The sequence below is a fragment of the Ictidomys tridecemlineatus genome, chromosome 3 (genome assembly GCF_052094955.1).
Source record: "Ictidomys tridecemlineatus isolate mIctTri1 chromosome 3, mIctTri1.hap1, whole genome shotgun sequence".
NCBI lineage: Eukaryota > Metazoa > Chordata > Mammalia > Rodentia > Sciuridae > Ictidomys > Ictidomys tridecemlineatus.
This window is the reverse complement of record NC_135479.1, coordinates 123,105,844-123,130,086: the sequence shown is the minus strand read 5'-3', so window position 1 is coordinate 123,130,086 and position 24,243 is coordinate 123,105,844. Positions and strand designations below refer to the sequence as shown.

At 37.5% G+C, this 24,243-nt stretch overlaps 1 protein-coding gene across 4 annotated transcripts in view; it reads left to right on the top strand.

Annotated features, from left to right (window-relative positions):
• Positions 1 to 8,327: 8,327 nt before the first annotated feature.
• Zmat3 (zinc finger matrin-type 3) overlaps positions 8,328 to 24,243 on the top strand; it is a 35,930-nt gene continuing 20,014 nt past the window's right edge. For 2 of the 4 annotated variants that reach the window (XM_013360765.4, XM_005330284.5), the window contains exons 1-2: positions 8,330 to 8,573; positions 12,290 to 12,616. In XM_013360765.4, coding sequence (XP_013216219.2) covers positions 12,347 to 12,616 — 270 coding nt within the window. In that variant the 5' untranslated portion in view covers positions 8,330 to 8,573; positions 12,290 to 12,346. The other 2 variants (XM_040270113.2, XM_040270112.2) reach the window with 2 other exon arrangements.

The following is a 24,243-nucleotide window of genomic DNA, read 5'->3' as shown; positions in this document are numbered from 1 at the left end:
GATGGGTCAAGTAATGGTACAGCAGCAGTAGTTACACCTGATCAACTTTTACATTTTTAGTACCCAAACAATCAGCTCAAAAGGTAGAGCTTAATGCAGTATTACAAGCTTTTGTGATGTTTAAAGATTCTGTATTTAATTTATTTTCTGATAGTCAGTATATAGTTAATGCTATAGTATCCCTTGAAGATGCTGGTAGGATTTCCCCTTCATCTATTGTTTTCTCTTTGCTTTCCACTATACAAAGTCTAATCTGGGACAGAAAAGATCCATTCTTTATAGGACATATCAAGGCACATACAGGATTGTCTGGAGCCCTTAGTTTGGGCAATGATTTAGCAGATAAAACTACACATGACATACATATTTTCTCTACACTAGAAGAAGCTATAAATTTTCATAAAAGGTTCCATGTCAATGCTAATACTTTACAAAAGAGTTTTAAAATAACTAAGGAACAAGCTAGACAAATAATAAAACAATGTCAAAATTGTGTGACCTTTTTACCACAAGTTAATCTTGGAGTCAATCCTAGAGAACTGATACCTAACCATATTTGGCAGATGGACGTCACACACTTGCCAGAATTTGGAAAATTAAAATATTTACATGTTACAGTTGATACTTCTTCTGGATTTTTGATGGGCTCCCTTCATGCCGGAGAAAAAACTAAAGATGTTATAGCTCATTGCTTACAAAATTTTGCCACTGTGGGCGTTCCAAAACAGTTAAAAACAGATAATGCCCCTGGTTATACTTCTACCTCTTTTAAACAATTTTGCTCAACATTTGGCATTACTCATATAACAGGAATCCCATACAATCCACAGGCACAAGGCGTAGTTGAAAGAGCTCATCAAACTATTAAAATGTACTTATTAAAGCAAAAAGAAGTAATTGGGAGGGGTATATATTCCCCAAAGATAAACTTAAAATAACCCTTTTTACTCTAAACTTTTAAAATTTGGATTCATCAGGACTTAGTGCTGCAGAAAGGCATATGTGTCCAAAAAATGTGCATAAGCCCAAGGTACTTTGGAAGGATATTCTAACAGGACAATGGAAAGGTCCTGACCCAGTAATTGTCTGGAGTCGGGGTTCTGTTTGTGTGTTTCCACAGGGAGAACAGCAGCCGATTTGGATTCCAGAGAGATTAACTAAGGTCCTGACCCAGTGATTGTCTGGAGTCGGGGGTCTGTTTATGTGTTTCCACAGGGAGAACAGCAGTCGATTTGGATTCCAGAAAGATTAACTAAAGCGATTTCTACAGACCAAAAAGAAGATGATTTGGCTCAAATCCATAACAACTGATATCCAAAACTCCAGTTTGGCTATCCTTACATCTGGCTGAACCAGGATGCTTTTTTCAATATCTATTTTATTATTGCCCTTTCCCACATCATGAAGTTCTATTTTGTTTTTTGAGCTCATACAGACCTAGGTTAATGTTTTGCTGATCAGTTCTATTTTTTGACTATAGAGTTTTTAAACATTACAATGGAGATTTCACCTATAAAAAGTTATAAGGCCTTTACTATTATGTTATGTGTTGTATGTATTATGTGTGCACACTTGTGTTTTGTGTTATATGTTTGAATGTACGTATGTCCATATACCATATATGATGAGCGCTCATGAAAAAATGGATCCAAATATTTTTTTTTATTCGTGTGATTTAAATGGTTTAATTTAAATTGGGTAAACAGCTGTTGAGGATTGTTTTAATATATGAACAAAAAAGGAGGTTAACAGATCTGTTTATTTACTTTCACCTTTCCTTTTCATTATATTTAATAATTCTCTTCAAGATTATGTAAATTGTTAAGAAAATTGTTTTCTTTTAGTGCCTTCTGGAATGTTACATAATTTTTTCTTTAGCCATTATTGCCAGAATTCCTATCTTCATCCCAGTGCTGGTGAAGACAAAGATAAAACCAATCTACAGCTTCTGTAATAGCCATCACTGAACTGCTTGCAGAACTTGCCTGGACTATGTATCACTTGTATGCATTGTGAACTCACCTGTATGCATTGTGAACTATCTGTTGGTGCAGCGACTTGTGGTAGTGTTGGGGTATTTTTCTGATGATGTCATCCGTGGTACAATTTTTCCAAAAGGAGCCGTCAATTGGCTTGGTGTATCTTCCTCCCTTCTGCTTGTCATGATCGTTCAGCTAAAATTTGGGGGCCAACAGAGGTGAGGCAAAGAACCTCACCCCTCCCCTTGTACAAAGACCTCTCCACAGGTGTGGCTGTATACTGGACCGGTAGTCAGTGACGGGTAAGATCCAATTGCAATGGTACCAACCTAAGACAGGAGGCTGACACCTTGAGGTCAGCTCATCTGATAACGGGTAAGGACCATATGTACTATTGGACAACCTAAGGCAGGCATGGTCCCTAAACCACATACTTGTTGTTTAAACAGAGAGGGGGAGATGTTGAGAGCCACAGCCTAAGGGGCCCAGCAAACTTCCAGCTGCCAGCAAACTTCCAGCTGCCAGCTGATGAGTGGCTCACAGCGGCCCCAGCAACATCTAGCTGATTGGCTCCTCTGCGATGATGCTCATTGGGCTGTTTCCCTGCCCTTTCAGACCACGGAGCTGCTCATTGGGGGACATTTTGGCTTTGCCCACGCGACCCAGCCAATCGGCCTCAAGAGCAGGAGGATTGTGGGAGGTGGAGAGGCTGGTGGTTGAGGGAGAGGCTTGTGGGAAGCTGGTGTGGCAGTTGGGCTCTGAGGGTTTTTCCTGAGGAGCTGTTTTGTTTGGCCTGTGTGGTTCTAAAAATAAAGTTCATTTCTTTTGACAAGTGGCTCCTGAATTGTGCCCCGCCAGATTGCGGCACCCTCTAAATTTCTTGCATGCCCACAGTAGAATCTACAGATTTGATCAGAAGCTGAAGAGTGGGTGGTTTAGGAAACTTTTCTACTTTTTCTCTTGTTCTCATGTAGAGTTCACAATGATGGTGATTTTCAATCCAGGGTCTCCTGCTCCTCCTCCTCACTAAACTGAATTTCTAACCTATACCATTTGAATTCTCAAAGCATTTTCTCTCACTTTGAAAAAGGAGTTTGGATTGGTGAGATCTGAGAGTTATGGGACCCACACTGCTACAGTCCCTCCAGAATTTATCCTGTATCCATTGTACAAATCTGCTCTTGGAGTGTACAAAGCTCTGTTTTTAGATTGGCCCTCTGAGCTTTCCAGTGAGCCCAGGAGCTATTCTGGCATTCTTAGGCCAGTTGCCCTGATGGTTCTCTTCTTTTCTCTTGCTGCTGCCATACAAGTCTTGCAGCTGGATGGTTTGTCTCCATTCCCACAAGTATTTTAAGGTTATGGGGATATTTCCTCATAGTAGTTGGCTATAGGCTTTTGGTATTGCTGCCTATTTGGCACATTTTTAAAAAACTTAACAGGAAATAAGGGAGGATTATTAAAAATTGTGCTACTGCTGCCAGTTGTGGTGGTGCATGCCTGTAATCTGAACTACTCGGAGGCTAAGACAGGAGGACCACAAGTTCAAAGTCAGCCTCAGCAACGGCAAAGTGCTTAGTAACTCAGTGAGACCCTGTCTCTAAATAAAATACAAAATAGGGCTGGGGTATGGCTCAATGGTTGAGTGCCCCTGAGTTCAATCCCTGGTACCAAGAAAAAAAATGTGCCATTGCTGTTGCAATCTTTTCATTATTCCTTTATACTTTGTTTTTAGTAAAAATGTTATTAAAACATCTGAGAGGTTATTTTGCTTTATTTGATATTTTTTGTGGTTTGTTCTTCTCTGATTGTGAAGGAAGGATTGTGTTAAAAATCAGAGACAAAACTTTTTGAGTTTCTCTGATGGTTTAAAGAAAAAATAGAACTGGAAGACATGATATGATATGCTATGTCCTGAATATGAGAGTAAAGATGTGTGGAGTCTCAAATGATGATGCAAATTTCCATGAGAGAGGAGTCAGACCTGACAAATTGCACCAGTCCTTGCAGACTGGTGAGTGTTTCTCCCCTTCTGATTGAGGTACAGAATGAAGATTCCTGGTTTAGATTCCTCAAAGTTTCAAATCATGCCACCAAAAGTATGTTAGAGCTATCTTCTTAGTAAATGAACTAACAAAAAATATAGATTTTCTTAATGTGGGAGCTAGAATAATGAAAAATACTTATCCTTGTTTTATTATTTTTTAAATTTTATATGTTCTTTTTAATTACACATGACAGTATAATGTATTTGGACATATTATATATACATGAAATATAACTTCCCATTCTTGTGGTTGTCCATAATGTAGAATTACACCAATCAAAAATTCATACATGAACATAGGAAAAAAAATATCTGATTCATTCTATCATCTTTCCTATACCCATTAACCCCCCTCCCTTCTCTTCATTTCTCTTTGCCTAATCCAGTGAACTTCTTTTCTTATTATGTGTTAGCATCCACATACCAGAGAGAACATTTGGCCTTTGGTTTTTGGGGATTAGCATGATATTCTCCAGTTTAATCCATTTACTGGCAAATGCCATAATTCCATTCTTTTTTATGGATGAATAATATTCCATTATGTATCCATCCATTCATCTGTCACAGTTTAGCTACTATGAATTGAGTTGCTTTAAACATTGAAGTGGCTGCATTACTATAGTATGCTGATTTTATGTCCTTAGGGTATATGCCAAGGAGTGGGATAACTGGGTCAAATGGTGATTCTGTTCCAAGTTTTCTGAGAAATCTCCATACTGTCTTCCAGAGTGATTGCACCAATTTTCAGTCTCATCAGCAATGTAAAAGGTACCTTTTTCCCCTACATCCTTGCCAACATTTATTGTTACTTATATTCTTGTTAATTGCCATTCTGATTGGAGTGAGATGAAATCTCAGTGTAGTTTTAATATGTATTTCTTTAACTGCTAGAGATGTTGAACATTTTTTTATGTATTTGTTGACAGATCTTATTTCTTCTTTTGTGAAGTGCTCATTCATTTCCTTTGCCCACGTATTGATTTTTTTTTGGTATTAAATTTTTTGACTTCTTTGAATATCCTGGAGATAGATGCTGTATCTGAGATGCACTTTTCTTTGTTTTAATATAAGAGTTTTCCCTGGATAAATTCAGCACTTTCCACATAATAGTTACACTAAAAAGACAGCTTTCCTGTGAAGTACAGTTGTCAGGCCCTGTCACTCCTATTATAGGATAGTGGAAACAGAAAATCTTCATTTATTCATAAGTTTACTAAATGTATGGCCATATAAATATATCAGGTCATTAAAACTCAAGTGTACAAAAAATTATTTAAAAAATAATTATAGTTTCAATGTTGCAATCCTGTTATTTCTATGGAGAGAAAATTTTAATTTTGTTAACTCCACATACTCATAGTATAACTTATCTATGTTACTTCCAAATCTCGTCTGTCCCCAAACCATTTTTAGCTAAAATGTTCTCTCTTCAAAATTATCTGCCTTCCCCTTGTTTTTCTGAGGACAGCTTCAAAATTATTTGGGAGTGGGTAGGGTGAAGTGGGGAGGCAGGTGGCCAGGGCAGGTATCTGATTGTCAGATGCAAACACCTCTTGATTTTGGCCTTAAAATTTGTTATCTCCTTTTCTATTGCCTTTGGGTCACTGGTCTTTGCATTCAGGTCTGTCCGTCTTCATTCTGACCTATAGGCTCTTTAACCCTCTACAGCCCTCCTGCAGAAACTTTGAATGGTCTTTAAAGCCATAAATACTAAAAATAAGAACAAGCTGGGAGAACCCCTCTTTATGCCCAAATAGTTTGTGCTAGCTTGCTGCCCTCTGTTGGTTTACTGAAAGGAAGCTTCTGAATCTTGGTTCCTTTAACATTCCCAATGAGAACAGAGCTCAGATACTCTCAATCTTTAGATCTTCAAATATATTCTGGAGTTCTATTATTTCTCTCTCCATGACTTTTTAAAATTTATCTCAGGAACTGTGTGTGTGTATGGTTGTGTATATCCTCAGGCCTTTCTTGGGGATATACACAAATGCCTCTGTATTTGTAGCAGACTGTATTATATTATTTACGATTAACCACACAACCCTGTCCCCCACAACCCCCAAAAGGATTATAATCCATGCCTATTGCCACATGATTTACCTATGGAAGAAACAGACTTTCTACTGACTTGAAGTTTGGCCATATGAAAGGCTTTTGCCAATGGAATGTCATGACACATGGATGAAGCAGCCTAAATGTTTCACAAATTTCTATGAGCTCTTCTGATCTTTTTGTCTGTCATGAAAATTGTCCAAGTCCCACATAAGTGTTCTTCTTCAGCATGGGACAAGAAGACCCTTGGAGCATAACCTTGGCTGACCCACAAAATATAATGTACAAGTAAGAAATAAACTTATGCAGTCTTATAATTTTTTTATAGTAAAAGTGATGAATACATTGTTTGTGGACCATTTCTTTTTATTTCAGTTCTTTTAAGTCCAGCTATTCCAAACCACAAGCTCTGATTTATGAGACAACTGTTACTGCCATGAGCTTCAAATGCCTATTAAACAAACATTGTGGAATTGCCACCTTCTTTATTCTGAGACAGGGAAGAAAATGCAGTAGCTGCCTGAGAATATAAGACCAGGGATAAAGAACATGAATTTTATGTGTGCATGCAGAGCTGAGGGGTGGGGCCCCTCAGTTAACTTTTTCAGATTTTTATCTTGACATGCAAAAAATGTATACAACCATGAAATTTAAAACTTGAAAACTCCAAGACATGTATTCTTCCTGCAGTCAGGGATTTTATAGAGCAGATCAACTATCTCTTAAAGTAATTAAAATGTAAGGCAACACATGTTGTGTATCATCAAGGTGTGTAGGGGAAGTGCTATAGGAGCTTATGGAAGAGGCCTGGAAAAATAGGTAGAATTTGGAAATGCAGTAAGAGGGGAGAAAAAACATTTTGTACTCAAAATATAGATCAAGCTAAATCACTGAGGTGGGAAAGTTAGTGGTATGGATGGTACCCTTGAGTAAAGGTAAGGAACTGTGGGAGGCAAGAATGGAAAGGCAAGCGGTGGCCCAGTCATTGTCCTAGTTCAAAAGTGTGGACTGTGAAGTTCTACCACCGGCTAAAGCCATATAGATAAAGTGCTGTAAAATGGGTTTCAGCTGCATTTATTTATTTTTTAGAGCAATGTGGCCATTTAAAAATCGGACACATAAAGTCTATGTACATACACAGTTGGAAAAACAACTCAGTTGATAGATTACTCATCCCAAAAGGCCATCATTGTACACTAGCTGTGCATGTTTGCTAAACGGTTATCCTTATTTATAAAATGATTGCTGATTTGTTTCTGGTATTGGATATGGCATGATTCTGCCAAAGAAAAAGCCTTGATTTTTTGCAGAAATTTGCCTAACACTAGAGCACATCTTACTAAGATCTCCTTGGCATTTTAATGATGAAAATAGCCACACAACAGTGCAATATACTTGATACTATCAAACTGTACTCCTAAAATGGTAAATTTATGTTTAGTTTACCACAGATTAAAAAAAAATAACCAGCACATCTTGACATGCTGAAGGTACTAAAAATAGTAGAATTTTATAGCTGGAACTCCTCAGCTCATTTAGAATTTTAGAGCTGCAATGCCAGCCCCGAAGATATCCAAGTTGGTAATGAGAGAGATGCAGTATCCCAGCGTTAGTCAGTCTCTTTCCTGGTTCTTCCTGCCTTGCGGGTGAAGCTCCGTTGGTCAAGAGAAAAAGTCTCCAACAAGTCTTGCTCACTTTAGCGCAGGGGAGAGAGAGGGCAGGTGCGTGGGTTCTTGTGCGATGGGAGGCCACCATATCGGCAGCTGTGCTCTTCTTCCTCCATCCCGGGGCGGAAGTGCGGAGAGGTGTAGTTTAAAGGTTTTGTCGCAGCAGAGTCCTGGACATTTTAACAGCTCCGCTCCGCCACTTTAGCCGACCACCAGCAGGCTGAGGGAGAACTGTGATGAAACATGTTTGGCCTTCGTAAAAAAGAGATGAAAGTTGCAAAAGCTCTGCCCAGGCTTCAGCTATGAATCAACTTTCCAGGGTCCACGGTGAACAGGTCTTAGGAGTTGTCGGCAGAGTCGGGCAGTGGTGCACCTTTTTTCTGACTCAGGTCTTTTTTTCTTGTACGGTGGGGCAAGTGCTTCAACCTGAACTTGCGGTTGAATCACTTGCCCCACGCCCTGGCGGTGGCCAGGGATGCTGAAGCCGCGATCTTAGTCGTCGCCGCCGCCGCCGCCTTCCGTCGCTGCCGCTGGGCCTGCTCCGTCAGGCACATGCGCAGTTGTGACGCCGCCCCGGCGCCCTTAGTCTCCTCCTCCGCCGCCTCCCGGTTCCGCAGTCACTTCCTGCAGCTGTTTCCCTGTGGGTAGGGTTGGACTGACTTTTGACAGTCAGCCTTCAGCTGTGGAGGGGGCTCGGCGGCCGCGAGCGGAGAAAGTTGCTCCGAACAGAGGCGGGGTGGAGCCGGGTCGAGCCGGGCGCGCAGGGCTGGCGGCGGCGGGCGTCCTGGACGGACGCGGCGCCGAGACTGCCGGCGCGTCCCGGGGGTTCCGGTAAGTGCGGGCGACTGGGAGCCTCAGGGCGTTTAGGACGATCCGGGAGCACTGGACTAGAGGTTCCTTTTTCACGCTGTCTTTCCACCTGCCCTCCACGTGACGGTGCCTGGACTGCTCTTATTTATCCGTTTGTTTTGAGCATTTCACGTGTACTATTTGGATCATTTGTGCTTGCAGCTGCCTTGGCCCTTGCACTAGTCCTCACCCGATGGGAGTCGGGGGATTCCATCTTTCGTGATGGCATCCTTAGGGGATTGAGGGGGGGAGGTGTGTGTGTGTGTGTGTGTGTGTGTGTGTGTGTGCGCGCGCGTGCATGCACATCTCAGGAATGTGAGGTGTATGTGGGCGATGCTGAGGTATCTGTAGCTTTGATTCACTTGTGTAAACGGTTTCCTAGGATTCGGAACCGACATAGCTGAGACTGGAAAACATTTGCCCCTTTACCAAGGCCTCTTCCCTCCCAGTTTCCTTCGTTCTTTTGGGTCTTGCTTATATGACATATCTTGCCTCTGCTGATCGTTTTTCTTATTTTCTCCCTTGTATTCTTATTGCTGCGTTCTCATGACCTCTGAGCAATGCTGCCCTGACTTTCCCTCGTTTCCAGAATTCCCAGTGACAGTCTTCCCCAGTTTGTTGAGATGTCAGAAACCTGTTTCTGTATTCTGTTCTCTTTCCTCTGTGGATTTTTCCAAATGAGAAAGCGATTGAGTTCAATACAGTATGTGAAGAGTAGGCCCCAGTCCAATCATGAAAACTCAGTATGTTACAATAATTCGTTTTCTTTAAGCAGGTATATTGTGGAGCTTTGATTTTTTTTTAGTGTCCTCTCAAAACCTTTACCAACTAGGACATTAACCACCATAAATCCATCGTTTATGCTACTGCAAGCATCAAATTGAATGGTTTTTAAGATCTAAGGAATAGCTATTTATATCAGCTTTCAGATTAGTCTCTCTTAAACCAATGCAACAGTCGAACGGATCTGAGTCACATATGTTTTGGGTCTTTATATTCCATCATTTGCGCATTCACCAAAGGCTTGGTTTTATTTTAGATTTGTAGTTTTTGCTAATTTTTGTTTACAAATGCAGTAATACTTCTTTCAATCATCACATAAAGCTCTTTCAGGGGAGTTGATTTTATGTTGATTGTTAAATATAACAGAAGAATTAATTTTGGAATAGCTAGCTACTCTTTAGACATGATAAAAAATGTAATTGTAGGTAAGTCTGTGCTTGGCAAGACTTTTTTTTTTTTTTTTTTAATTTCACTCCTCTGGAAGGAAGCTTTTTGTATTTTTGTGCCTTGAAGGGCCTTTATTTTGATGGAAACCTGTAGATAACATCGGGGGGAGTCACATATTAGAGTTTCCTCCAGTGGGAGTGAGCTTTTATAAAACAAGTCCAGACTTGTCTCAACAATTGGTAGCATTTGATTTTCTGTCTATATTGCTGATTTTCTTTATACGAATGTTTGACACCCTTCTATACCTTTTCTCTTAAGACCCAGCTGCATGTTTATGGCAACTTAGCATCAGTGTGACTGTACACATTGGCTAGGTAACCTTTAACATAATCAGTTATTATAATTAGGTTGTCAAACTTTTAAAAAGCTGGTCATTGTCTCTTTAGTTTCCCTTTCAAAAATATCAATATCCATTTTTGCTTGATTTTTAATCGAGAGAAATAGTACCATTATAGAGAACCTAATGTTTTAGACATTTTAAATCTGTATTGCTTTTTTTTTTTTTTATGTTCCTGGAGATATGGGAAGCATACTCCTGCTTGTGAGTCAAATGATAGTGTCACTTTTCTAAGTTATGATTAATAAGAAGTATTATTAGATTATATGATTTTTGCATTTTGTCCTTTACCACATTAGTTCCCACTTAATAGTGATTTCTTCTCCTGCCCCCAGACCTTGAATTTAGTATAAAAGTTGTTACTTAATTACAATTTCTCTTTGATATATATTTATTGAATTTGATAAGACATACTCTTTTAACTTTTCGAAACTTGATTCATTTTAGAACATCTATACTGCCATACATATACATTTCATCCTGATGGAAAATTCCAGCAGCTAAAAATAGGTATATTCTATTGACCAAGAAAAGAGGTGTTAATAGTATTGAGAGTGGAGGGAATTGTAGATTTTGAAATAAGGATTCTAATTTGGGTTAATTAGAATCTTGGGAACTCAAAAGAGTGTACCCATGATTCATTTTGAGATAGTCAGAATTAAGATACCATCTGGGTGGGAGGCAGGAGAAATCATGGATAAAGATTGAAGAGAAAGTGGACCATTTTGGGTCTTTTCTAAAGAAAATAGAGATTATCAGTTATTTTGTAAGAAAGGGGAAAGAAATTGTCTGAAGACTAAGAAACTTGAATTATGATAGAGCTTATTATAGTGTGATTCATTTTTCCATTGGACATTTACCAATGTGGCTACCTTGTTTTCTGCACATAGTTTACCTCTTGAAGGAGGTATATATGAGATGGTATCATCAACTACAGGTAGCAGTCTGAGGGGTGACTGATGTGGCCTGGAGAAAGCAGGCCTGGCTATGGGGGACAATCCTTTGAGTTGTAACTTGCTAATTATTTCCCTTGGAGAAACACAGGACCAGTGATGCCAGATCATCCTTTTATTACACAAAACCACAGATCTCTTGATTTTTAAGTATTGACAACTAATTCAATTTTAAAAATGAAAGTAAAACAAAACACTGTATTCCAAATAGCACATCTGTGGCTCTATGTGGCCCACAAGCTGTTTGTTTCAATCTCTGCTCTAAGGAATCATTAGCTCAACTAAATAAATATTGCTAGTTGAATACTTTCTTTTTCTTTTTTGGTACTAGGGATTCAACTCAAGGGCACTTAACAATATCCCTAGCACTTTTTATTTTTTATTTTGAGACAAGTTCTTGCTAAGTTGCTTAGGGCTTTGGTAAGTTGCTGAGGCTGCTTTGAACTTGTGATCCTCCTGCCTCAGCCTCCCAAGTTGCTGGGATTACAGGCATGTGCCATTGAGCCTGCCTAGCAGGCATACTTTCTATTTATTACTGTCACATTTTAATTCTGGGTTATTCCTACAGCTGCTTGGTATTTGAGCTAGTTGTGGAAGTGCTTTAAGGATTCTCAGAAGTGATACTCTTTTTTCTTTTTTTTTAGTCTTGACATCATTTGGATGGAAAAGAGATATTCTCCAAGATCTTAGCCATTTTTTTTTCTTTTTGTCTATGCATAATTGTCATCCAGAGTGCTTAAGTGTGCCTGAGGGAAGGGGTCTGGATGAGGTGACCTTTGATGTCCATTTCAGCCATGTGATTTTTAGATTTAATTAGCCATGGATGCAATGCTATTAATGTTCACAGACTAGAGGGACGGACAGCAGTTGGAGCTGTGTCAGGGAAAATAAAGCCAAATCTATAGAACCATTCTCAGTGGAAGAGCTTCGTGTCAATGTGAATGAACTAGCAGGGAAAGTTTGCTAGATGAAACAAAAGGAAAGAGGTCCCAAAGATGGTTTTGGAGAAGTAGGGGAAATAATCAGATGATGATGTCATTTATATATCTTGTTGCTAAGGTCTCATTTTTAACTGTTTTTTGTTTGTGTTTCCTGTTGATTTAGATTTGAAGACTCAACTTCTTACCGCTAAGGTCTCATTTTTAACTGTTTTTTGTTTGTGTTTCCTGTTGATTTAGATTTGAAGACTCAACTTCTTACCGCCTATTGGATTATGCCCACAGCTTTCCTACCCAATGATCCTCTTGCAACAGGCCGGGCTTCCTCCACCTAAGCGACCTTCATCCTCTCCTCCTATGTCAGTGGCCACCAGGTCTTCAGGAACCTTGCAGCTTCCACCACAGAAGCCTTTTGGGCAAGAGGCATCCTTGCCTCTGGCTGGGGAAGAAGAATTACCCAAGGGAGGGGAGCAAGACTCTGCCCTGGAGGAGTTATGTAAGCCCCTGTACTGTAAACTCTGTAATGTCACCCTGAACTCAGCACAGCAAGCTCAGGCTCATTATCAGGTAAGGGAAACTCAGGTATTCAAGCTCTGCCTATTTAAGCACTTGCTTTTCCACATAAGACTGACTATGGAAAATCATGAAAGCTTAGAGAAACAACTAAGTATTTATTTGTTTGACTAATAATAATAATGTTCCTATATAAACATAAGTATCATTTTTCATAAAATGATTCTCAACTGTTTACACTTGTGAGCAAATGTAAACCTTTATGCTGATGTTTGAACTTGTGGTTCTAAGGACAACAGGATGTGCCAAATTCAATTCAGTGGAAAATCATTTAGTCGCTAATTCAGTTTGCATCAGTTGAGGTACTCTCTCCATATTATTCTCTTGCTTTCCGTTTTTGACTTCAGCTCTTCCTGTATAACCCTAAAGAAAACACAGATGTTTTTGTAGTGAGAATAAAATGACATTGGAGTATTGAGCCCTGTTCATTCTCATTAGTGTAAACTGATTTAAGATTTAAGCTTTTACCTTAATGTAGAATGGAGAGTGGCTTTTAAAGGGTACCATTACCTAAGAGCAAATGTGAGATTAAATTTTTACTAGAAAGAGAGGATATAGTATTTATTTTTATTCTAGGTGGTTGACTGTATGAAATTATATAATCTCTTTTTCTGGAAAAAAGTGAAGTGGGCACTAATCTAGGCCAAACCCCACTGAGTGGAGATTATCTTCTGGGCCATCATTGATTTGACTATCTGTTTTCTCCATGAATGTCTCTAGCAGTCAGACATCTTGGTAGAAAGCTGACTGTGAAAAAGGTATTTCTTCTACTCTGATAGTATAACTTTCCCTGGTTTGATTTTTTTGTTTGCTATGTAAATCTTTTCTTTTGATCCCAAAGCCTGGACAATTGTTTCACTTTGTAATTGTGCACCAGAAGTATTCTGATGGTGAACTGTTTTCTGGGGATTTAGGAGAAGGTATGATATGTAGCTTCCCTGGAGCTCCCATTGTTTTGGTTTGTTTTGCCCTTAGTGGCAGAGTTGAGTTGATTCTCTCTCTAATCTTGGCCTTGTCATCCTTGGTTCATAAAGGCCTCCTCTGGTCTTTTTTTTTTTTCTTTTTTTACATTTTCTTTTCCTCCATTTCTGTTCTTACTCCCTTGGTGTATCACTCCCTAACAATGGGTTTGATATAGGGTCTTTCTTTGTCTGTCAAGGAATCTGTTAGGATGACTAATCACAAAATCAAGATTCCACGTTAACTTTCTTCTTCATTTATTTGTGTGGGATGTTCAGTTTTATAACCTGAGGCTCATTGTGAAAAATCAAGCCTGAATTCTAACGTTTTTGGGTTTTGGTTTTATAAAGCCCTTACTAAATCATTAATGGGAGCTAATCATTAATGTGTCATACACATAATTGCCTTTTAAGAAAGAGTAGTTTATTTTGATGAAGGAAAACTCTTGGGCAATATGTAATTTTGTGTGCATATACCTCTTATCCTTTTTCTCCAGCATAATTTTTTGATTCTATAGACAGAGATGGATGCTCTGGGTTATGCATAGATAGAATTCAGCTTAATGCAAGATTATTGGATTATAAAGCTTAAACTAGATAAGAAACAGCTTTTTTTAAATGTACATTTTTGTGTGTGTTTGCGCTAAGTTTTTTATTTGACAAGATATGTAATTACACTTAATTTTATTTCCCTCAGTTATGTAGTGACTAAAAAATTAGAAAATAAGGGAAGAAGAATTTGACAGATTCAATAATCAGAATTTTTAAGTGGAAAAGTTAGAGGGGCAGGATGGCTTGTCAGAAGGGACAATTCAGTCAGCCAAACAGTAGGGTAAAAATAAAAGCAAAAAGGAGAGACAAGTGAATTTTAAAGGAGAAGGTTTTTGTTTTGTTTTTAAACAGAGAAATCAGGGTGGAGAAGTTTATGTATAAAAGTACAAAGCAATTTCATTAGAGTAACATGGAAGAAAGCTAATGCTAGAAGTGAAATCTAGATTTGCATTTAATGGAATTGGTCAGGATGAAGGAGTATAGATCCTAGAGTAGATGAGAATCAAAGGACCAGAGCTTGAGCATAACCTGGAGGTGGGCTAACCAACAGGAAGGAGAACATGGAAGGTGAGGGGGGGGGGATATCAAGGATTGCATTAGTAGATGGTGACAACAACTGTAAGACCTATGAGTAAGTCTTAGCAAGCACTAGGAATAGGCAGAGTGATAAGGATTACAGAATAACAGAACAGGGTGGTTTAGGATTAAATGAGATAATGGACATAAAATTTTATTTGAAAGCTAAAAAATCTACATTGTAATTTTAATACAGAGTGATCATAAATCCATTATTCAGTTATGCACAAGATAAAAGTGGTCACTGTCAATCTGTTTATGAGCCAGAAACACCTTCATGTAAAGTGATGAAACACTGTGATTATATTACTGAAAACTTTTTAGTTAATAACATTATTGAAATCCCAAAGTTTCAAATTTCCATGGGTATTGTAAGCAACTGGTGTTTCTGTATTCCATTCCCATGATCTGGGGCACACTGTGGAAACTCCTCCATAAATACTTCCCTTTAAGCTTACTACCATTTCCCCCTGACATCCCTATGTCTCAGTCTGCTGCTGCCTTATCAATGAGCTGGATATATCCTCACACATATAGTTTTATTCCTAGAACTTTTACAATATGGTCAGGCTTCAGAACATCTTCAACTGTTGTTTTATTTTTTAATGAGATTATTTAATTTTGCAGTCTCAAAATCATGGCTTTCATTATAATTTAATTTAAAGTCAAATTTTTTGGAGGAGAAACATGTCTTCATTTTATTAAAATCTGTCTGTATGCTTCAGGTACTTAGGACAAGCCTGGCATGGAATAATATAACATTGTTTCATTAGCATAAATACCCAGGGGAAGAGCTGCTTTAAGATGAAAGGTTATTAACAGAAATAAAAAAGCAAAAAGCATGGACAACGTTTCCTCAGGCATCCACAGTTGAAAGGCAGACACTGTTGTCTGCTAATTTGCATGTCCATATGAAAAATAAGTAGTTACTCAAAGTGCATTTCTAAATTTTGTCATAAACATACATTTCTCAACAAAGCCCATCATTATGTACAACTACAGTGCACCAATAAAAAAATGTGGAAAGAGGGCTGGGGTTGTGGCTCAGTGGTAGAGCGCTCGCTTGGCACACATGAGGCACTGGATTCGATCCTTAGCACCATATAAAAATGAAATAAAGGTATTGTGTCCACCTACAAATAAAAAATATATTTTAAAAATGTGGAAAGAGAAAAACCCCATACATTTCTATATATAAGACCTAGTATCAGATAACAACCTGTTGAACTACCTAGATTCATTAGAAAGAAAGACAGGACACAGGTTAAAAAAAGTAGTTGTAGAATTATGATGCTGAATGTAGTGGTCTTAATTCATAATGTAAAGAATACAATTTTCCCCAAAATTTAAAGTGTTGATTTAGGCACATACATTGTAACAGGGATTCCCCAGTTTGGATGGAATAATCAGTAACTCTAATCTCAGCTGATTTTGATGTTTTCAAAATTCTCCCTTACAATGAGCAAGGGGAGGATGAGTGGAGTGGGGGTAGGGGTGCTTAGGGGAGGTAAAAGGAGGGAGGAACAGGGACTGAAATGGAGTAGGTCAGATTTCATGGGTGTATGATTTTATTGGGATGAATCCAGCTACTGTGTGTGTGTGTGTGTGTGTGTGTGTGTAATGCTCTAATTAAAAAAAGGAAATAAGGAAAAAAGTTATAAGAATTATAAAAAAAAAAAACTTCCCCCCATCCAAAGGAACTTGCAGTGGATTGAGAATTATCAAAATATACTTCAGATTTGTTGTTTACAAAGCACAAGGGGCATATATGCTTTGAAATCTGACAGATTTGGGCTGCAATCTGGGCTCAGCTACTTTAGGCAAGACATTTAATCTCTATTCATGTCTATAAAGTAGGGGTGATTGTATTTCCCTTGCAGGGTTGTGAGAATTGTGTACTTTATATTAATAAATACTGGCTGATTAAAAGAGATACCTCTTGTTTAGAGTGTTTTGGTCTGAAAGGAACTAAAATTCATTTTATCTTGTAGCTTTAGAAGGACGTAAAAAGAAGGCACACAGCTCTCTTAACTGTTGTTACTACCTCGATAGGAACTTCCTGTAGGACCTTGTATCAACCAGTAAAACCTGACCTCCTTGGTCGTCCTCCAGAGATACTCCTCTGGAGCCAGATACCAGGTTACCTTAAAAAAATAATGGAACCAACAGATGAGGTAACATAAAATGACTCTCAAATGTAAAAGGACTTTCACCCAGACCAGCAGCCTCTCCACTTAGTCTGTTTACTTTGTTTTGTTGAAGTACATTTCCACATTACTTAAAGGAAGACTCCATATAAATGTACATTGCAACATACCTCTCTCTCTTAAATAAAATGAGGGAGTAATAGGAAGTAAATTTTTCTGAACATTTATGTTTCCTAAGGTAAGTCCTTGTCGGTTCTATTGTATTGCTGTCTCAATGACCGGTTCTGTAAGCTCGCCCAGCCCTGGCTGAGTTCATGTTAGGGATTGAAGCGCTACGGTCCCCCCCCCCCCCCCCCCCACAAGTTGGAGTTTAGTAGCTTTCTGCCTCATCTTCAGAGTCTACCCTATCTCCTTTCTTTTTATTTCAGAAGAATAGTGTTATAGTTTGGATGTCAGATGTCAGTCGTCCCCCAAAAGCTCACCTGTGCAAGGTTCAGAGAAGAAATTATTGAATTTCAAAAGCCTGACCCCATCAGTGAATTAATCACCGGATGGGATTAATCTAGTGGTAACTGAAGGCAGGGGGGGTGTGGCTGGAGGAGGTGGAGCATTGGGGGCGTGGCTTTGGGGCTATACATTTGTATCTAGCAAGCGGAGGTCTCTCTCTGCTTTCTCGTCATCTTGTGAGCTGCTTCCCTCTGTATATTCTACCGCTGTATTGTTCTGCTTCACCTGGAAACTTGAGGAATAAAGCTAGTTGTCTGTGGATCGAGACTTCTGAAACCGTGAGCCCTCAAATAAACCTTTCCTTCTCTACAGTTGTTCTGGTTGCGTCCTTGTAATCATAGCAGCAAAAAGGCTGACTAAAACAAATAGATATCCCTTCTTTTGTCCACGTTTGATTTCTTACGCTGCCCTCTGAATTTCATCACCTCTTTCACCGCAGTCAAATCAAAATCATGTCCAAGTCTCTTCCATGTAAGTTAAAATGGCAATGGCGACTTTCCCTTTATTTGTAATCCCTCCTGTTATAACCTTTTCTTCTTCTCTTTTTTCCTTAAAGTTTGGTCACATGTAATTGTTCTTTTCCAGTCTTTATTTCTGATTCCTCAGCACACTATCCTATAGTGTGCATTACAATATGCCCCAAGTGGTCTGAAGTCATCTGTGGTCCTACAGGCCAAAATCTAGCAGTTTTTCACCTCTTGACAATTTTCTCGTTAAAAAAAATTTAAAAAAGTGTTTCTACTCAAAATAATGTCTGTGGAACCAAGAGTTTATAATGAAAAGCAGTAATTACCTCTTCTCCTTTCTCCACACATTCTTTGTCCTTTTCTTTCTTTTTCATCATTCTATTTTTCCTTCCGCCTCCCAACTTGGGTTGGCTCTGGTTTCACTTTGACATTATGAAGATTGATAACATTTTGTCTAGTCTACAATCAAATTAAGTTTTCCATGTTCTTTTGGCAGGTTGGTTACAGTTGTTAAAAACTGACAATTAAATTTTGCATTATTCTGGGTAGGGAAATATTGTTCACTGCAAAGCTGTTTCCTTCCCTGTTTTTCTCGTTGCATGATGCCATGGTACTCAAAAGAGATGTCAAATGTGTAACTTTTTGGAATGTCTCTATTGCTTAAAGTCATATTAGTTTAATTCGTATGTGAACTATAACTTTGCAAAAGCTGTTTTTCCTCGAGCTCCTGGTACTTTTTTGAAAAATAGCAAGAAGATCTTATGCCTTTTTTTTTTTTAAAGTGATAGCTTCTTAACTTTTTTAAATTATTTTTTATTTTTTTGGAGAGGTTTTTTTTTTTTTTTTTGATATTTATTTTTTAGTTTTCGGTGGACACAACATCTTTGTCTGTGGTGCTGAGGATCGAACCCGGGCTGCATGCATGCCAGGCGAGCGTGCTACCGCTTGAGCCACATCCCCAGCCTGCTTCTTAACTTTTTAATCGTTTACAACCCATTGATTTCCTGTTCTAATTTGGACAAGTTTTTCTATATTTTCTATATTTGAATCCTGATTCATTGTGTAGCTTTTTGTATTCCTAGAGTTTTTAGTTGTTTTACTTATCTTTTTTTAGTTGTTTTTCTCTTTTAGTTGTTTTACTTCTTTCCATTTTTTTCTTGCGTTTTTCATATACTCTTTTTTCTGCCCCCCCCCTCAGAATTCCCAATCATGATCTCTTTTGCATGGAATCTTCCTTTATCTTAGTTGCCTCTGTTTTCTTTCTCCCATTTTTCAGTGGGTAGTGCTGTGGGTTTGCTACATACACAGTTGTCAATTTTGTACATTCCTTCATTGCTCTTTGGAATGGGTCACTATTTTCTCATTATACTTCTTTTATTGTTTGTCTTTTTAATTGTGTTTTGTTGGAGTGCATCTTCACATGACTTAAAGGAAGAAAGAATAAATATAAATGTATATTGCAACATATATCTCCCGTAAATAAAATGGAGGAGGAATGCAAAGTAGATTTTTTCTGAAATCTTATATTTCTAAAAAAATGTTTGTGTTATGCCTTTGTATTTGACAGTTTAGTTCTAGATTAACAATTATTTTTCGTCTTAAAGGCTACTCCATTTATGTGTGTTTGTATTTTAATTATCTAATTTTGCTGAGGGAAATCTTATTCTGATTCTTATTCTTTTTTTTTGAAGGAGGTAAAGGGGATTGAATCCTGGGGTGCTCTACCATTGAGCCACATCCAGCCCTTTTTATTTTTTATTTTGAGACAGGGCCTCACTAAATTGCCAAGGTTGGCCTCAAGCTTATGATCCTCCTGCCTCACCTCAGCCTCCCGAGTAGGTGGAATTACAGGTGTGTGCTATTGTGCTTGGCCTGATTTATTCTTTTATAGGTGATCTGCTTTAATTTTGTGTCCTTTTTTGTTTGTTTGTTATTGTTGGTTTGTTTTTCAGTAAGCTTTTTGTCTCTTTTATCCCTGGAATCTGAAATTTCACATCGATGGATGTGTCTAGGTCCTTTTTCACTTCTGTTCAGCTGTAGTAGAAACTTTCAATTTATATATTCCTGATTCTTTGAGCTCTGGGTACTTAGCTAATGTCCTCTTTCTATTTTTTTTTCTTTCTCTTTCTGGAAATCTTACTATCTCTAGACCTGTTGAATTTTTCCTCCTCTCCAGCTTACTGAAGAATAATTGATGGATTTATTTATTTTTATCTAGTAGACTTTTTTTATCCATGGGGGATATATTCCAAGATCCCTGACAGATTCCTGAAACATATACCAAACCCTTTATATGCTATGTTTTTTTTTCATATGCATAGATACACAAATTAAATGACTTTTCCATCTTTACTAAGCCCTTATGCACTGTGGCTACAACTTTTGCAGTTTGAATGTGACAGCAACACTAGCATGCATTTCTTTTCCCTCCACAATTTCATGGGTGAATTTATCATTGCCATAGACATTAGCAACCTCAGTGTATGATTTTTTTTTCCTCCTCTGAGAACTTTCACTTTAACTTGTCACTTAAAGAAAGTACTTTACAGTTTCCCTTTGGCATTTCTGAATCATCAATATCACTAGGTTTTCCATTGGGGACCATTATTAAGTAATATAAAAGATACTTTTTGCAATGAAGTGACAGTTGATAACCTGTACAATGTCTTCTAAATGACTAAAGGGTGGTGGCGTAATCATGGATATTCTGGATAAAGGGATGATGATTCACAATCAGAACAGGATGAAACAGTATGGCATGAGATTTTACCACACTACTCAGAATGTTGCACAATTCAAAACATATGTATTTTTATTTCAGGAATTTTCCATTCACTATATATTGAGGTAGAACCATGGGTAACTGAGATTGTAGAAAGCAAAACTAAGGCATAGGGGGACTACTGTATTGTTTGTCTCTTCTCTTTTTAGTTACTATGTTGTTTATTTTAATTTGATGTGTTTTGACTTCTAATTCTATATTGAATTTTTAAATTTTGACAATCATATCTTTAATTTTTGAGGATCTCTTGATGTCTTAATATTTCTTTTTTCCTTAGGATATTAAGGGCATGAAACTCATGACTTTGGGGTCAGACTAGCATTAACTTTGTAGTCTTAACTACCTGGTAGATGTATAATGTTGGAAATATTTCTTAACCTGTTTTTGCCTGTCGAAGATGATGATTTTGACAATGATGATGATACTATTCATATCTGAAAGTCAAATGCATAATGCATTTTAAAAACAGTTTTTATACCTGAAGTAGTCCTTAATACTGTTGAATGGTCCTAGGAGGCAATAGAGCATGGTGGCATGTATTCTGGAACCAGATTGTCCCCCATTGTACCATTTATTTGTGGCTTTGGATAATTTTTATGTAGCTTTTTAGTTTGAATTATTGTAGACTTACAAAACAGTTCCAAAATAGGACAAAGTCCAAAAATTTCTGTTTGCACATCATTCTGATTCCCCAAATATTAATACTTTGCATAACTACAGTAAAATTATTGAAGCCAGGAAATTAATGCAATAATATTATCTAATCTAAAAGCTATTTATATCTCCCCAGTTATCTACTAATGATCTCTTTGGTTCCAATAACCAATCTATAATGAAATTTTGTATGTCATTTTCATGTTTCCTTTAATTTGGACAGGTCCTTGGTTTTTTTCTTTTCTTTTTAAAAAATTTTATCACTTTAAAAAATCTGTAATTTTTTGTTATAAATGACAGTTGAATGTATTTTGACATCATAAATCTTCATTTTTTTTTGATCTTACAGTTTTTGGAAAGTTGTTTTGTAGAATGTCTCAAACCTGGCCTTGATTAAATTCAGGTTATATATTTTTTGGCAAAAATACTACAGAAATACTATTGTGTTCTTTCTAGTCCATCACATCAGGAAGAACCTGAGGTAAATATGTTGCCGTACTAGCGTTACTAACTTTGACCACCTGACTAAAGTGTTACCTGCAAGAGATCTCCTTTTTAAAGTTACTGTTTGCTTTTTGTTTTGAATAAATATCATATGGAGTGATACTTTGAGTCTATGGGAACATTTTATTTCTTTGTTTTATATTCACAATCTTGTTTTTTTCCTTTTTCTTTCTGGTACTGAGAATTGAATGAAGAGGTTTTTTTTTTTTACCCCTGAGCTACACCCACAGCCCTTTTTATTTTTTAATTTTGAGACAGGGTCTTGCTAAGTTCTGAGGCTGAGCTCTAACTTGAAATCTTCCTGCCTCAGCCTCCTGAGTCACTGGGATTACAGATATGTGCCACTATGCCTAGCAGTATTTTATTTCTTATCATATTTTTGCTCAGAGATGATTCTTTTTTTTTAAATCTAATTTTTAATTAATTATATTTTGGTACTGGGTATTCAACCTAGGGGTGCTTAACCACTGAGCAACACCCCCAATCTTTAAAAAAATATTTAAAAAGTTTTGAGATAGGGTCTCAACCAAGTTGCTTAGAGCCTCCCTAAATTGCAAAGGTTAATCTTAAATTTGCCATCACCTGCCTCAGCCTTCCGAGTATCTGGGATTACAGGTGTGCCACCATGCCTAGCTCAGTGATGAGTCTTATTACAGTGGTGTTTGCCAAATGGTGATTTTTCTGTTTTGATCTTTCCCCCACCCTCATTTATTTCTTTGAATTTTATTTTAAGAAAGAATTTTTTCCTTTTCAACATTCATTTGTTTATATCATCATAGATGCCTGGATTTTTATTTTATTCTAGGGATAATATATTCTGTTACTGTTATTGTTTATTTTGATGCAGTAGAGTGCCCCAGGTTTTACCAGTGTGAGTCCCTGCAGGCTGATGTTTCTGTGTCCTTGACATGTTTCCATAATTTTTTGCATACTTCCTTAATTTCTAGCAATATAAAACATTTGGGAATCTTCTTGTGCTTTCCCCTATCAGCCATTTCTTAAGTAGTCATGATTGGAATTGGAGAATGAATGTTATTTAGAAATCAAATCTAAGTGTTGTTTCCTTTGGTACTGGAAGATCATCATTTCTAGCTCTTCTCAGTGAACAGAGCTAGTAAATATGTCTTTACATCTACATCTATATCTATCTATGTGTACCTGTATGTAAAATAGATTTCAGATGGACACTTCCAATTTCAGTACAAAACAACAGCATATTCATTTTAGCAGTCCATCTTTTCTTATGTGTAAGTACTTTGATAATGAGAGATCTCAGTTTTCATTATTCACAAAATACATGCTTCCTCATATACATTCAATGCACATGAAGTAGTTTGGCAGTCAGTAATCCATACCCCTGAGAAAAGCAAATAATACTAGCCAGAGGATAGCATTGTATACTGTTCTTTTTGTTTTTATCACTACAACGTGAAGTCAAATCTTGTTTTCTAAAGTTCTTAGTTTACAAAGGTTGGGATTGCCAGGGTTCTTCCTTGTAGTTAGTATTTTTTGTTTGGTGTTTAATAAGTGTCTTGTGGTAAGATACTTTAAGACTATATGAAAATGTTCATGGTATTTTTTTTCTCTGCTCCTTCAGTGTGATTGTTAGTCATTCTGTTCATGTAGTTAGGATTGTTTGCTTTTGTCTGTGTTTCACATTGTGTTCCACTGTCCTCCTTGATTTGATTCTTTTTTTAAACTCTGTAAAATGGTGATATAGTTCTATAGTTCAAAACTATATTAAAAAATGTATTCTTAGCCAAGCACATGCTTGTAATCCCAACAGCTTGGGAGGCTGGAACAGAAGAATTGCAACCAGCCTGGGCAACTTAGCAAGACCCCGTCTCAAAATGAAAAAATAAAAAGGGCTAGGGATGTGTCTCATTGACAGAGAGCTCCTAGGTTCAGTCCCCAGTCCCTCAAAAAGAAAAAAAAGTTCACTCAGAGACATGTCATACCCAACCATCCCTTGCAGTCCATTCTTTTTTTTTTTATTCAAATACTCTTTTTTAAAAAAAATTGATTTTATTTTTTAACTACATGACAACGGAATGCATTACAATTATTATTACATATATAGAGCACAATTTTTCATATCTCTGTATATAAAGTATGTTCACACCAATTCATGTCTTCATACATGTACTTTGGATAATGATGTCCATCACATTCCACCATCATTGCTAACCCCCTGCCCCCTCCCTTCCCCTCCTACCCCTCTGCCCTATCTAGAGTTTTTCTATTCTTCCCATACTCCCTCTCCCTACTCCACTATGAGTCAGACTCCTTATATCAGAGAAATAAATCGGCATTTGTTTTTTGGGATTAGCTAACTTCACATTATCTTCTCTAACTCCATCCATTTACCTGCAAATGCCATGATTTTATTCTATTTTATTGCTTGGTAATATTCCATTGTGTATATATGCCACATTTTTAATCCATTCATCTACTGACGGCATGTAGGTTGGCT